The sequence below is a fragment of the Papaver somniferum genome, unplaced genomic scaffold (genome assembly GCF_003573695.1).
Source record: "Papaver somniferum cultivar HN1 unplaced genomic scaffold, ASM357369v1 unplaced-scaffold_81, whole genome shotgun sequence".
In the NCBI taxonomy this organism is placed as follows: Eukaryota; Viridiplantae; Streptophyta; class Magnoliopsida; order Ranunculales; family Papaveraceae; genus Papaver; species Papaver somniferum.
Genome location: NW_020651082.1, coordinates 2670297 through 2685588, shown reverse-complemented (window position 1 = coordinate 2685588; position 15292 = coordinate 2670297). Strand labels below are relative to the sequence as shown.

General features: G+C 35.4%; 1 protein-coding gene and 1 pseudogene across 1 annotated transcript; one reads left to right on the top strand and one right to left on the bottom strand.

Annotated features, from left to right (window-relative positions):
* Nucleotides 1–7854: 7854 nt before the first annotated feature.
* Nucleotides 7855–11588, top strand: LOC113345613. The gene is made up of 4 exons (XM_026589380.1): nt 7855–8292; nt 9791–10028; nt 10778–10936; nt 11141–11588. Exons 1-3 carry the CDS (start codon nt 7978–7980, stop codon nt 10933–10935), a joined length of 711 nt encoding a protein of 236 aa, XP_026445165.1. The 5' UTR covers nt 7855–7977; the 3' UTR covers nt 10936; nt 11141–11588.
* A 654-nt stretch (nt 11589–12242) lies between these two features.
* On the bottom strand, nt 12243–14953 carry LOC113345612 (annotated as a pseudogene).
* Nucleotides 14954–15292: the final 339 nt, after the last annotated feature.

The following is a 15292-nucleotide window of genomic DNA, read 5'->3' as shown; positions in this document are numbered from 1 at the left end:
GCAAACACTCAAATCTCGGACATGCTACTATCATCTAAAATCAAAAAAACTTCACAAAAACAATATTAAAAGTACAATCAAAACAACTGCACTACTAGTTCATAGAAACGTATACCTTGTTAATTCTTCCAAATTCAACTCTGACCACTTCTTCTATGTTCAAACTCTGATGAGCAAACTGTACTCATATAACAATAACAAACCATAAAATCAGTTAAATTCTGAAACCCTGAGCTGAAAATAGATCAAAACCCCTAAAACAGCTAAACATAAATCAATAAATTAAACTTAGACCTTATATGTTCTTCAGTTCTTCAGAGTTCTTTCTTCAAAGTAGACCAGCTCCTCAACCTTGACAAACCCTAAAATGGAAAAGATAAAAATAGTGTTAGATTCATATGAAACCTTTAAATCGAAAAAGAAAGAAGAAATCAGAAAACTGAAATCGGAAACAATAGATTCATAGATGAAACCCTAAAATCGATCCACCAAATTGAAAAACTAAAGTCGAAATCCCTAACATCGAAAAAGGGTTCAGAGATGAACCCTAGAAACGATAGACTAAAAAAAAAAAAGAATAAAGCAGATTCACAGATGTAACCTGAAATCAGATACCCTAAACTCGTGAAACCCTAGAATCGATTAATTGAAATCGAAAAACTAATACTGATAAACACTTACCAGATCGAATACGAGCAACCAAAACTCTAAGATTAAAAGTTAAGATCGAAACTGCTATGAAATTTCAGTTGATATCAAGGGGAAAAAAGCATCTTGTGAGAGCAGAAAAAAAAGAGATGGTGAGGAAAAATGAAAATGGCTTGAGCTGCCCTGAATTTTCTAAGTATAGGTAGATAAGGTTCAAGAGGTGGAAAAATAAAGCACTTATACTGGCCAAACTTTGACTTGGGCGTAAAAAAACGTCAAAGTGTTTCCGACCACACGCGTGCTTCGCATGCATGAACTACTCGCTATTGTTAGTCGCAACCGAATAAGCGTTGTCCCTAAATTGGCAACAGAATATCTCTGTTGCGAAAAAATAGCAATGGAGATTAGCAATAGAAATTTCGCAACGGCGATGGTGTTGTTGCTACTCTGAGTTGTTATATCCTAAAAATGGTGTAGTGTGGGGATCAAGGGCTTAATCTCTCCCATCAGAGTTGAGTTTCTTCTATGATCTCGAAATGACGCTTTTGCCCCTTCTCCAAATTTCACCATCTACAACAGTGATATCTGATTCTCAATTACACACTTCTATCCTAATCTAATACTGAGTAAATGTAGACTAGAAATCAAGATATAGTTTTGACAACTAAATTTGACAACAAACTTGAGATAGCAACACTTGTGCGTTCAACCGAACAATGCTCTAACACTACTCTAATTTGCCTTTCCACAACCTGAACCTTGAATTTTCACACGATAATGTATGTTTCAATTAAGATAGTCTTAAAAATCATAAACTACACAGTACCAAAGTGAGTGAATCAAAATACTAACACGCACTGCTGAGCTAAATTTATTGGGTACTGGGTTTGATTCCTCCACCAAAATTTCATTCCTTAACATTCTATGTTCAATAAAAGATGAGCACATTATCAGGTCAAAAGTTGATTAAAGCAGGGGGAATGAAGCCCCCCGTTTCACAACACATTATTGAAAGATGAACACGAAATGCACTGCAAGTTACAATTACATGATAATCACAGAGAAGAACATGCAAATTCCCCAAAATTTAGCACACCTAAATATTATCCCGTGTTATAATCTTTCCCAAAATTAAGGTTGGTCTTCTTTAGTATTATCTATAGAGAAAAAAAAAAAACAAAATGAAGATTTAGTAAAGGAAAAACAAGAAAATTATAGAGCACAGAAAGGCAACTACTGAATAATAGAGGGGAATATTTTGTTCACTGAGCCCTAGTCAGCAAGGAAGAATTATATGATGTCTGATTTTCCCATAGTATCTTTTATATTTATGTATATATCAAATTATCATGCGGGCCGGATAATCATTGGACGGGTGATATCTCACTCGCGGTTTTAAAAATACACCCATGTCCAATACACCAAATTGCGGACGGGTGTCCACCCACTAAATTCGGGGTTGGACCGGATAAAACCAACGAATATGGACATTTTTCTCATCCCCTTCCGGATTCTCAGTTTCAGTAAACCAACGCTTGGCTAATGAGTATTGCACATCTTTGGTATTCGTACACCATATGTCACTCGAGGCTTAACTTACTACTAGAAGTCTGGAAATGACAAGAAAAAGAGAAAAAGTATACCTTAATATAGTAGTTGTTCTTGGTTGTAGGCCACTGGCCAGAAAAAGACAAACATGGATGTATTGGATCAGGATATTTATATGGATAAAAACAGATACTAATTTACCTGAATCTATTGGATTTATAAGATTTCTTAAAAGAATCTTATAGATTCTTATAGATATATAATTTTGGATTATAATGGATTAGATTTATAAAAAGTGAAGATCATGTTTCCCTTTCAATAAAAAACCCGTCAATAAAATTGATGTGATGGGTGGTGGTGTGTGGATACGGCGGTGTGTGGTATATGTGGTGGTGGCGGCGGCGGTTGTTGGTTGTGGTGGTGGTCAGTGACGATGGTCGACAATGGTGGTTGTTGTTGGTGGTGGTGCTAGTGTTGATGGTGTGTGGTGGTGTTGGTGTTGGTTAGTGGTGGTGGTGGGTGGTTGTTGGTGGCCGGTGACAATGGTGGTGTTGGTGTTGGTGTTGGTTGGTGGTGTGTGGTGGTTAAAAGACATAGTATGATGTGATAAAAAAAATTTAAATAAAATTGTCCACTACAATCCATGTAACTCTTGTGGTTTAGGTAGAGATTATAATGAGATAATAATATGCATATTTTGTCTACAAATTCTTTATATAAAAACAGAGTTTTTTCGAGCGACGTGGTTAATCGGAGCTTCTGGTTGATTCTGGCCCCACCATTCTAAATTTTCAGCCAATAGAATTTCAAGAGAATCTTTTGGTCCCACAAAATATTATTTGGCCAATCACATTTTAGAAAATAGTTTCCTAAAATTATAAAATCTTATTTAAACTTAGAAACATATCAAAACAAATATACACAACCTCAACATTACCATAAAACGATTTCATAAATATCCATAAAACGATTTCACTGTGATGAAATAAAATAAAATATGCCATCTTCATCATGATTCATCGTAAAATTAAATCAATCATATGAATAAAAAAAATAATCCAATGTCCAATGTCCATTTACAGTTTTTGTAATCAAATCATTTAATTACAACGCCAAACTACGGATAAAAGAAAACACTTGCAATTACATTTTCAGTTGGTATTAAATACCTAAAAAAAATTCACGAGAATATACCTGATTAAAAGAACAAATTTAAATCACTGATTAAAAGAATATACCTGAATTATGAATGCCGGAATGAATCCAGTGAAAGGTTTGTAGTCCTGTACAAATAAAAATAATACAAAATCATTAGGAGTATGATTTCCAGAGGGAAAAAAAACGGTGTCAGCAAAAAAAAAAATCATTAGGAATATGATATCCAAAAGAAAAAAAAATCGTTATCAGCAACAAAAGAAAAAAAAATGGGAATATGATTTCGAAAGATATCAAAATAAATGTGGATATCAGAATAACATGAAAGAAAATATTGGAGTATGTCAGTATGATATCGAAATTATTAGGATATATGTATATATTAGGATATATTCATATGTTAGGAGATATTTAATATTTACTAATAGAAATAAATGTGAATATCAAAATAAAATAAACCTTATTCTCATATTTTCTTAATTTTTTCATACCATAATTTAAAATAAAATAAGCCTAAAATAAAAACTAAATTAAATAAAACCGTTTTTGTTTTTTTTTTGTTATGTCTTGATATATATTATATTTTTCATATAAAACAATATTTGCAACTAATAATTATAGTATTACAGTGATATGAGAATAATGTAGCTAACCAAATTTACCAATGTTTTGTAATTATTAGGGTGTTGTTTCCTAACATAAAGATTTTATTTCCAGAACAGAAATTTTGTCTTCTGGATGTTCTCTATATAAAGCGCTGGAGCAAAGGTAACGTCTCAAGGTTTTTATTTTTATTTTTTCTTTTTTTATCTTGCTACGGTTTTGCTTTTTCATCGGGGCGCTGCTATACCTCTTCTCCAATCAACGACAAGGTCGCATATTGATAAGATGGTACATTTACATGAATGTTTCTTTTTGCTTTTTAGTCTTTTTGCTGTTAAGGGTTATGTTGTTTTCTTCTGTTTCCCGATGTTTAGGATTTTATTAACTAACCTATTTTAGGATTTTATTGACTAACCTATTTTTTTGCTATTTGTTTTGCACATATATTTTGGTGCTATCTTTTTTCTTCTTTTTCTTTTTGGTGTTTCAATGGTCCACGGTTGCTCTTTGTTTTGCAGGTCAGCTCATCGATGAATGTTGAATAAACGAGTTAGAGTGGCTATATCAAGTGACAACCGCTGCATTTGTAGCCATATTTGGATATTTTTTTTGATGAATTTTAATCTTCATTATTTCTTCTTCGCAAGTGGATTCTTTCCTTTTCCTTTATGGTAAACATTAAATCTTTTGCTCCAGTTATTGTAGGTCTACTATTGGTGTTGCCTTTAGTGTTCCAGTTACCAACCATACGGTAATATTTGGAATCAATTTTATTTTTTTTTTCTAAGAATGGTGTAACTTCTTTCTAAATTTGCTGCATCTAATTTGGTTTGTGTTAATTATTAACCCTTTACTTTTTATCCTTCATTGTTGCACATACGTATGGTTTAGCGGTGCAGGTATATAGGTTGTTTTGCATCTCATTTGTGTTGGTTCAGGAGAGTGGGGAACCATTTTCAAGGTGATGGTCATTGTTGTTGATTTCCCTACTTCAGGTTTGTACTATTAGCTTTTATTTTTAACTGCATAAATTTTGACTGCATAAATATGAGAAAAATCTTACCAGGAACATGTTTCTTATGAAAATTCTGGAAAAGGTGATATCTCCTGCACTCATGTGAAAGTCTACATTGGACATTTGTTGAATCACCACATTGAAGAATCGATTTAGTTTACTGGCATGTGAGTATATACCTAGATGTCTAATCTTAATTTGGTTTTGTTTTTTTTTTCTTTGTCGCGCCATAGGTATCCAGAATCCAAAGATATTAATGATATTTTTATTTCACGTTTTTTCAGTGTAAGATATGCAATTGATATCGCCAACGAAAAATAAACGCTCATGGGTCTATAATATATATTTAGCTGCTTGCCTTATCCTGATTTAAGCAGATGCTAAGCGAAGGCATCATAAATTCTATATGGAGCGTTGCTGATTTAAAATTTTTGTTGATGATTGCAAGATTTTAGATACCTTGTGATGACAAATTAAAATGAGTCTCTCACAAAAAAATAAATAATAATAAACAATACATACAAAATAGAATACCTCAAAGATACGAACAAATAGAAAACCATAAATAGGATTCTTATAAAATCTCAAACCATTGAAAAAATGTCTTAAAGTCATTTTATTTTCAAATAACCTAACCTAAAAGGGAATTGTAAATCCTTTTCTGGAGCGGTGGGTTCGAAATTAAGTGCATGAAATCCAATACAAAAGTTATCTGCGAAATAAATAAGTAAAGCGGGTGGAGAACCGAGATTATACCCCCGCTCCATCAAGGATGATGTTACGAAGGAGAGGTTTTTGGGTGGCCTGACTTAATGCTTCCTTGACTGTGAAAATGAAGGAAATGGACATCTTATATATGATTAGTTACAAGTTCCGAAATACTACCTTTGTTTTAAAAAAATATGTTGGTTTCATGTACAAACTACACATGAAACAAGCCTATGGAGGGAGTAATTACTTCTCAAATTTATTGAATTAAATTTTTTTATATCAATTCATTTATAGGTTTTAGTCCCAAAATCCATTACAAGACATCATTTACACTTGGGTTCCAAAACTGTTTATCTAATAATTCACGGGTCTCTGTAAACTTACTCAATGAAAAAAACCAGGTTTAGCTATCCCTATTGAAATAACTCACCGACCTCACAATTAATTTATCCAACGGGATGAAGTTAAGTATCATAGAGTAAGCGTTCCTAAACAGGCACGCAGATTTTAACTATCATACATTAACAGATTCCAATATGAATTTTAATGTGTTTGTTGCGCCAAAATGAAACACGTTAGTATAGTGGAATTCACATGTACGTAAGCCTACATAATGATTATTTAAATATTTACGTTCATTCACTATATTCACAGGAATTGATTTTAAAATATACAAAATATTCAGAGAAATCACGTATCCAATTATTCTTAATTTAAAAATTTATTTATCGTGTAAATTACAAGTATGTATATAGTGTCGGGCAATTCTTATAGTTGTCGAATATATTTCATTGCATTATTTCTATTCGACTGAGGTAGAGGATATATCGGTTTGCCGTACGGGTAGTTTTTCATAATCATCTAGATAATTTCATGAGAAAGTATTTCTGTATTTGATTTTTTTTTTTTGTATTTATCAATGAGAAAGTATTTCTGAGTTAGTGCAAAAATCTAAATAAAACCAAAAAGAACGCCAAGAAGTTACCAAAAAAAAAAATCTGCTCGATATCCATTTAACCTTGATAAAATACCAGTCTAAAATCTATTTAACCTTGAAAATATCCGCTCGATATCCATCTATACATAAAAGTTCAAGTGCCTAAACATGATTTATTCTTTTACATTATGACGTATCACAATTTCGATGACACTTCTGCGGATAAAGCAAAGGTATATAATAATTTAATGGACTTAAAATGAAAGAGTATAATGAGTTCCAGAAAGAATCAAAAATTTGGGAAAAGAATTCGAGCAACATAACTTTTAATCAATTTACGAAGTTGAAATAAATACTGCGTGTTTTGAAGATGTTGTGTTGCACTTCTTTATTTTATTGCCTGTTTCATTATTGGCTGTTGAAATATTTTATTTGTTTTTACTGTCATAGGCTTCTTCAATTTTTAATACTTTCTTAGAAATATTTTTTATTCTTAATGAAATAATTCTAAATACAATCCAATATTTGATAAACAAGAAATAGACCCGTGCATGGCACGGGTGACAAACTAGTATCCATAACAAACCTTATATATCCTTTTCCTCAACTATCCTAAAAAATCTTAAACGAATTGAATACCTCGGATATTTAATGATTTCTGGCATATCCTAATTGAATACCTCGGATATTTAATGAATCCTAACATATCCTAATTAAATACTTGAGAGTTTTTAGGATAGTTAGATATCTATCTAAATCCTAATCCAATACACCCATGTCAGTTTCAGTAAACCAACGCTTGGCTAATGAGTATTGCACATCTTTGGTATTCGTACACCATATGTCACTCGAGGCTTAACTTACTACTAGAAGTCTGGAAATGACAAGAAAAAGAGAAAAAGTATACCTTAACATAGTAGTTGTTCTTGGTTGTAGGCCACTGGCCAGAAAAAACAAAAACTGAAACTGGAAAAAATCACCATAGCGCTTGCTCGAATAGCCAGGGACGGAACTGGCATGTAACACCAAGCCTAAATTTTTCTACAATTGAGCTTCCAAACTTTTTTTTTTTTTTTTTTTTTGCTTACTTGCACGGTTGCACCCCTACCCAGACGTTTCTTCCCCATAGCAGTATTTCTACCCCCTGCTGTTTAACCGTGTCGTCGTGTAGACGAGTTATTTGGTTATCATTGTTTATTATTTTTATGGAGATTGGTTATCTATAATACTATTCATATATTACAGCTGCAGTGCAGAGAGATACACTCTAAAGTCTAACTGATGATGCAAAGTCAAAATAATTGTTTGATTTAAGAAGAAAAAAAAAAAGGAAAACTTGAAAAGATAGTAAAACCTAGCAATGCCTTACGAAAATTCTGAGAACCCTGAAGTGGAAGTTCAATTTGAGAGTACAACAACAGATCAAACTCCAAAAGAAGAGAAATTTAGGGAGAAGGAAGAAACTACTTTGTATACTGTTTTTCATAGTCTCTTTACTCAGATTTTCTTTCCAGATAATAATGATGGCACATCAATTCCTCTTCTCTTTAAACGTACAAAGAAATCTGTGTACAAAAATGCTCCTTATTTGCGACAAGCTACAAAGAATTCTACCAATAATCTTCTTCTCTGGACTCGTCAAGGCAGTCCTTTCCGTGCTCTACTCGTCATCTCTGTAAGTATATCAAAATTCCAATCAAATTCCTCCTGTGAATTAATTAATATCCGTGGGGTTCCCGTTATTCGTTGGATTTCTTCAGTAAGTAAATTTTGATTGGATTTTTTTTTTGTCCAATTTTGACTAAAATTGCAAATTCGATTCAGTTTGAGTCTAAAAGAGGAAACTTTATTACATATGTGATTATTGTCAGTTAGTCTTAAGGTAGATTTTGTCTTTATTGGTCAGTAAATCATCAATTTGAACTGAAAATGAGAGGGTTGATGATATTGATTTGGTTATAAAAATGACTGCGTTGAATTTCTGAAATTGGCTTCTGGGTGTATATGTTAACAATTCAGATTACTAACTCTAAGGAATTGGCTCTTAGTGATTTTCTCGATAACATCGATGTTTCATTTAAAGAAGAATAACAAGATCAGATGGTCATCATTTCATTACAATGTGAGACCGAGCCGGAAGCTTTTGATTTTTGAACAATATTATTTGACTGCATCTGTAGTTCGTGCTGGTTGTTTTTTGGTTCATCGTCTTCCTCGATCACTCTCACCACTTGTGATTCTAACGATAGGGTCACCCAGGAACATATCTTTCTTTCCCTGTGTGAATCATGTTCTAACTTTGACAACCTTACCGATGTCCTGGAAACTGAATTGGGTTTCCTTTTACTGATCAGTTTAAGAACCACAACTTAACTGTTGCATCTGGTGTTTTGTTGTGGGCAATAGTTTGCTTTTCCTACATTCCCTAAAAGACTGGTATGTGTGTGCATTTGCTCAAACTTTTGCTTTTATCTGAAATTTGCCTATTTCTGCAATTTTGGTACGATTTTACCAAATCAGAAGCAACAGTTGTAAGTTTTTAGTTCCAGTATAGTACGGTAGGAGTATTACCTTCAAACAAAGCATTATCAGGTTATCCGTAAAGAAATAAGTCACAACATGGTTGCTTCTCCTCTCTCTGAGTGATGTGAGTTTTGAATATATTGCGAACTTTTATGGGTTATCTTGTTCCTTATTCTCTTTTTGTAAGATAGTAGCGTGGGGGACTGTTGTACTATTTGCTAATTGCGCAATTTTTAAGCGCCATTTCCTGTAAGCATCCAACAGCTGAGTTGGTCAGACACTTGGTGCTTGTACGGAGAGGTCTGGGTTTGAGTCCCACTTGCTGTAGGTAGCAGATCTCTCAAAAAACAAACGCCATTTCCTTCACATAAAGTTTGAAGTGTTTTCCATGATAATGAGCTTTTAAAGTTAAATAGTTAAGTATGGATGGTCAGTGAAAATTGGGGAGCCAATGCTGAATTATTGCTCTCTTTTATTGACCGCCCATATAAGAAATCAGTCTTTTCATCTTCTCAATAGATGACCACATAATGAAGAACCTTATTGTTGATGACAAGTTGCTTCTTACAGTAATCGCTTATTATTTGTGAGCATCAACAAGGCTAGGTTTATCCCGAAACTAATTCAGTATTTTGTCTCATAAACTGCAGGCTGGAACAATAACATTTCTGTCTTTGACTGGATTCCTCGTTTTTATGCTTTTCTTTGTGGGTGCAACTATCAATGCGGTTGTCATCTCTCTTTTTATATCTTTAGCTGCTGCTGGAGGCTTCTTAGCTATCTTCTTTGCCTGCATTACGGCAGTATATATTGGAGCTTTATCAGTGGCTTTGGTTGTCATTTCTACTGCTACTGTCACAACAGTTATCGCAGTTCTTATAACCACAGGTGCAACACTGCCATGCTTTTTCCTTCATATATTTGTTGCTTCTTATTTATTGATGTTTGCATTCTTATTGGAGAATATATACTATTCCAATCATAAATAACATACGCACAACTAACTGAACACAATGTTGAGTCCGTCCTATGTATGTTGGACATCAGAGATAAGTTTCCCTTACTTTTAAGGGGGGTACTGAGTAAGCTAGACCGCAGTGTGATATAGGGAAAAGGATGATCTGATAGATTTCTTCCTCCATATCCTACGGCTAAATGAAGGTGGTATTGCTCACCCACTCTTACTAGCGGACAAGCAAAATCGATATTAGAGATCATCTACTTGATTAGAAAATGTTAACTATTCAATATTGTTTTTAACTTTTTAAGTTTCTTTAGGAACGCCTAAATTTCTTGCTTCCCAGTAGATCTAATTGTCAGATGATTTGGTCATGGCTCAAAGTTAGTTGCTGTTGTTATTGTATATGGCATCTCAAAATTCCTCACAATTAGTCTGTCATGAAATTTTGGTTTATGCTTGTACTGGGTTTATTTTCTTTTGAACCACCATGATTTCTAAGACAATATGAAACCCATGCCTAGAATAAAGATAATGAAATCTGTCAGTTCTTTTTTTTTCTTGGGAGTAAATTTGTACCCCAATCAAAATAATAATCAGCTTGATGAGGAATATAGTACATGATTGTCAGATACTTCTGCTGCGTCAATTTTCCTGTAACATCTTGCTGTTTATGTAGGTTGGCTTACTTTTTTCTACGCCGTGTGGTGGGTGACAAAGAAAACTATCAGCTTTGCTGAGTGCTCACTTAATATTACTTCTTCAGCACTATCAGCTTATTCTGCTGGTCGATATGCTAGTCATACATCTGCAGATAAGGGATCTTCAATAGATTGAGGTAGTAATCTGACGAATGTTACCATTACAGAGAAGGAAATAACTTGTCTTGTTTTGTGAGTTTGCTCAGTGTTTCTTACTCCATACATGCTTCCCTGGGGAGACGTTTGTAACTTGTTATACTATAGATTAAAACCCATGCTTTATGCTGAATTTACTTTTCATTTCTTGTGATTCATTAGTTATTCTCTCATGTGAATACCAGATAGGGTCTTCAACCTCTCTGCCAATCATGGAGCACCATCGTCGCCCCACAAAAGTTTGCCTGATCTTCTGTAAACCTGAACAAGGAAATCCTCTGGATCCAACCTGTCTTTCATTTTGTAAGCTTTGTATATGTTCTTTCTTCGCATGTTTCAGAACTTCTCCGATATGCTCTGTTGCATCTTCCAAGTTTGTATCACGTACACGATATCAGTTTCAATATCATTATTTTGGTAAATTCCTGGGCAGTTGATCAAGAAGATCTGTTTCAGAAGCATTATATATTGTCAGACGTTCGTTTCCTACTGGGTGTATTTCAGCCTTGCTCACAGTTTTTTTTTTTTTTTTGAAGTATTTGTACACAGATTTGGTCTGTAATGTATTGATGAATGATGATTTGCCAAACATATGGATATACAACAAATCCCACTGTTGTAGCTTGCTTTTCACCTTTTAAGCTGGCAAACTGCATTAGTACTGATAGAAGAGAAACCCATCAGTATATTGAGCTCTTTACTTCATCAATAGCTACATCTGCATTTCTACATTGCTTTTTTGCCCTTACTCTTCGATTTCGCTTACCCTAAATCACCCATATGATAGGAACAAGGTCCATGACTTTCTGCCCCTGCTTCTTCCTCTTCTTAGCTTCCTGGCATGCAGTTGTTCTCAATGTTCTGCTGTTGAGCCAATTTCACATTAGTGGAGTATTCGTTTCTTTGGCCCAACAATCACTTTCATCTCCTTGCACCTTCTCTTGGATCACCTTTCTTCAGAGTGCCGGTTTCTCCAAAGCAAAACATATGGTGGAGCAGAATTCATCTTGAAACAAAGCAAAATCTTCACTTTTGTTCCTCACTTCCTCACACTTCTTTTGATTGCCTGAAAAAAAAGATAGTAGCATGATTAGGCATTTTATCAAGCTCTACTCCGAACTACATCAATCTGCCAACCTCAGTACACATCCAAGGAGCTTGACAGAACATGAATTTGCGATCACTGCCTACATTTACTTGAACAGGTTGTAACCATGTTTGCTGGCTCTTGTCTACATTTAAGCATGAAATTTTAAAGAACAGGTGATGCTCACAAGATGTGTAAAATGTCAGAGAAACCATAAGTAAACAAAAGCATAAATATATGAGAAGTAGGAAAAATTTAAGGTAGAACTGAACAAAAAACATCATTACATCATAGAAAGATTACACTTCAACTAAACAAAAAACATCCCCATCAACTTCAAGCCCTAGCAGTGCTACTCCACCACATCCAAGTTATACCACTTAATCAACTTCCTCGATTTTGGGTCCTGCACCACTACCAGCACCCATTGAAGGACCATCTTCATCTATGTCACCAGCTCCACCCACGTCAGGTCCAACACCACCTTGATACATCTTGGTGATAATTGGGTAGCAAATACTTTCCAGCTCTTTCATCTTGTCATCAAACTCCTCCGCCTCTGCAAGCTGGTTGGTGTCGAGCCACTGGATGGCATCTTCAATTGCATCCTCAATTTTCTTCTTGTCAGCTGGTTCCAATTTCCCAGCAATCTTCTCGTCCTTGATGGTATTCCTCATATTGTAGGCATAGTTTTCCAAAGCATTCTTCGACTCAACTTTCTGCTTGTGCTGTTCATCCTCTGCCTTGTACCTCTCGGCCTCCTGCACCATCTTCTCAATCTCCTCCTTGGACAGCCTTCCTTTATCGTTAGTAATTGTGATCTTGTTCTTCTGCCCTGTGGTTTTATCCTCAGCAGACACATTCAGAATACCATTTGCATCAATGTCAAAGCAAACAGTGATCTGGGGGACACCACGAGGAGCAGGTGGGATTCCAGACAGCTCGAATTTACCTAGCAAGTTGTTATCCTTTGTTCTTGCCCTATCTCCTTCATACACCTGAATTAACACTCCAGGCTGGTTGTCGGAATAGGTGGAGAAAACTTGCTTCTTCTTGGTGGGGATGCTGGTGTTTCTTGGAATCAATGTAGTCATAACCCCTCCAGCTGTCTCGAGTCCAAGGGAAAGAGGAGTAACATCCAACAGCAACAAATCCTGAACTTTCAGATTACCTTCACCACTCAAAATCGCCACCTGCACAGCCGCTCCATAAGCCACAGCTTCATCAGGGTTGATACTCTTGCAAAGTTCTTTCCCATTAAAGAACTCCTGCAACAACTGCTGCACTTTAGGAATCCTAGTTGATCCACCCACTAGAACTATATCACGGACACTGCTCTTGTCCATCTTAGCATCCCTCAAACACTTCTCAACAGGCTCCATACATTTCCTAAACAAATCCATGTTCATCTCTTCAAATCTCGCACGAGTAACGTGTAAAAATCAACACCTTCGTACAAAGAATCAATTTCAATTGTAATCTGGGCAGTGGCTGAAAGAGTCCTCTTGGCCCTCTCACAGGCTGTCCTCAACCTTCTTAACGCTCTAGGATTTCCACCGATATCCTTCTTGTTCTTCCTCTTAAACTCTTGCAAAAAATGATTCACCATCCTTTTATCAAAATCTTCTCCTCCAAGATGGGTATCTCCACTTCGAAAATACCCTCTTCAATGGTCAGTAATGAGACATCAAATGTACCACCACCAAGATCAAAAATAAGAACATTCTTTTCCCCGACACTCGACGCCTTCTTATCAAGACCATATGCAATTGCAGCAGCAGTTGGCTCATTGATGATTCTCAAGACATTTAGACCAGCAATTGAACCAGCATCTTTTGTAGCCTGACGTTGCGAATCGTTGAAGTAAGCAGGGACAGTAACAACAGCATTCTTTATAGAAGAACCGAGGTAGGCTTCGCAATCTCGCGCATCTTGATAAGCACCATAGATGATATCTCTTCAGCTGAAAATTGCTTCTCTTCGCCTTTGTAAGTCACGACAATCATGGGTTTTTCACCTGGTCCAGCAATAACCTTTCAAGACCATAGCTTCATATCAGATTGAACTGATGGGTCAGACACCCTTCTTCCAATCAAACGCTTTGCATCTACAAATACCAGAAACAAGAGTAATTCAGTACATGCACTAACAAAAACAAGAATCAAAAACATGGTACTTCAAAATCAGCAACAACAATTTGATGCCAACTCTTTTTTCCTGGATCGTTCAACTATGATCATCTGATTCAACAGAGTCATCATGAACAAAATTTTTAACAAAGTCTGATTGGGTCTGCTTCAGTATACGGGACTTTGGAACAAAGACAAATAGTACTAAACCAGACGAACTCGTTCAATTCAACTCGGCCGAGTCAAGCTAGACAAATTTTAATCAATCACAGACAAACATGAACATTGATGAACTTTTGAGTCAGACCCAGTTCTTCTTAGGTCAATCCTAATTCCTAACATCAATCTCACTACTTAACTCGGACATGCAAAATCTCTATTTCCTACTTGACTCAGACCGAGTCAGACTCCAAACAATCACTGATAGAAAAATTAGAAAAGAGAGGATGAAAATCTTACCAAAGACGGTGTTAACAGGGTTCATAGCAACTTGATTCTTAGCAGCATCACCAATCAAACGTTCGGTATCAGTAAAAGCAACATAAGAAGGTGTTGTTCTGTTTCCTTGATCATTAGCGATAATCTCAACTCTGTCATGTTGCCATACTCCTACACAGGAATATTTGTTCCCAAATCAATACCAATCGCCGGCCCTTCACCTTTTCCTGCCATTCTTCTAAACTATAAAACTCAGACGCAAAGAAGATTTGTTTAGAGAAAGAATTGCTTCGAGTAAAAATTGCAGAGCTCTGTTTTGTGATTATGTGAATTGCTTTTTTTGAATACAGTTTTGTGAATGAAGAGAACAGGGAGGTTTCCTTGATCTTTTTATATAAAGGACTGGAACTGAAATTTCATTCGAGAACTTTCTGGCTGTTTCTTGACCGTTGGATTGTAGGAAAGGAGGTTTAGAATGTCTGGATTAGTCTAGTTTGGCTCTAGAAGATTCTTTCGCAAATTTCTTTCACGGGGGAGTTATAACCGTTAGATAGTTGATGGAATCCATAGTCCACTTCATTCAAACCTCGTTGGCATCTTACTTCTTCGGTGTGTATAAGAGGATCCTCGGATTTTCTCCTACGTGTATGTCGTAGGAGGACATCCTTTGAAGAGATTAAACC

Bases quoted from the DNA above. Each gene is read 5' to 3' on its own strand.
- LOC113345613 (XM_026589380.1), top strand. From the start codon at position 7,978: ATGCCTTACGAAAATTCTGAGAACCCTGAAGTGGAAGTTCAATTTGAG. The intron at 8,293-9,790 runs GTAAGTATATCA...CATAAACTGCAG, and splicing joins GTGCTCTACTCGTCATCTCT to GCTGGAACAATAACATTTCT. The intron at 10,029-10,777 runs GTGCAACACTGC...CTGTTTATGTAG, and splicing joins CGCAGTTCTTATAACCACAG to GTTGGCTTACTTTTTTCTAC.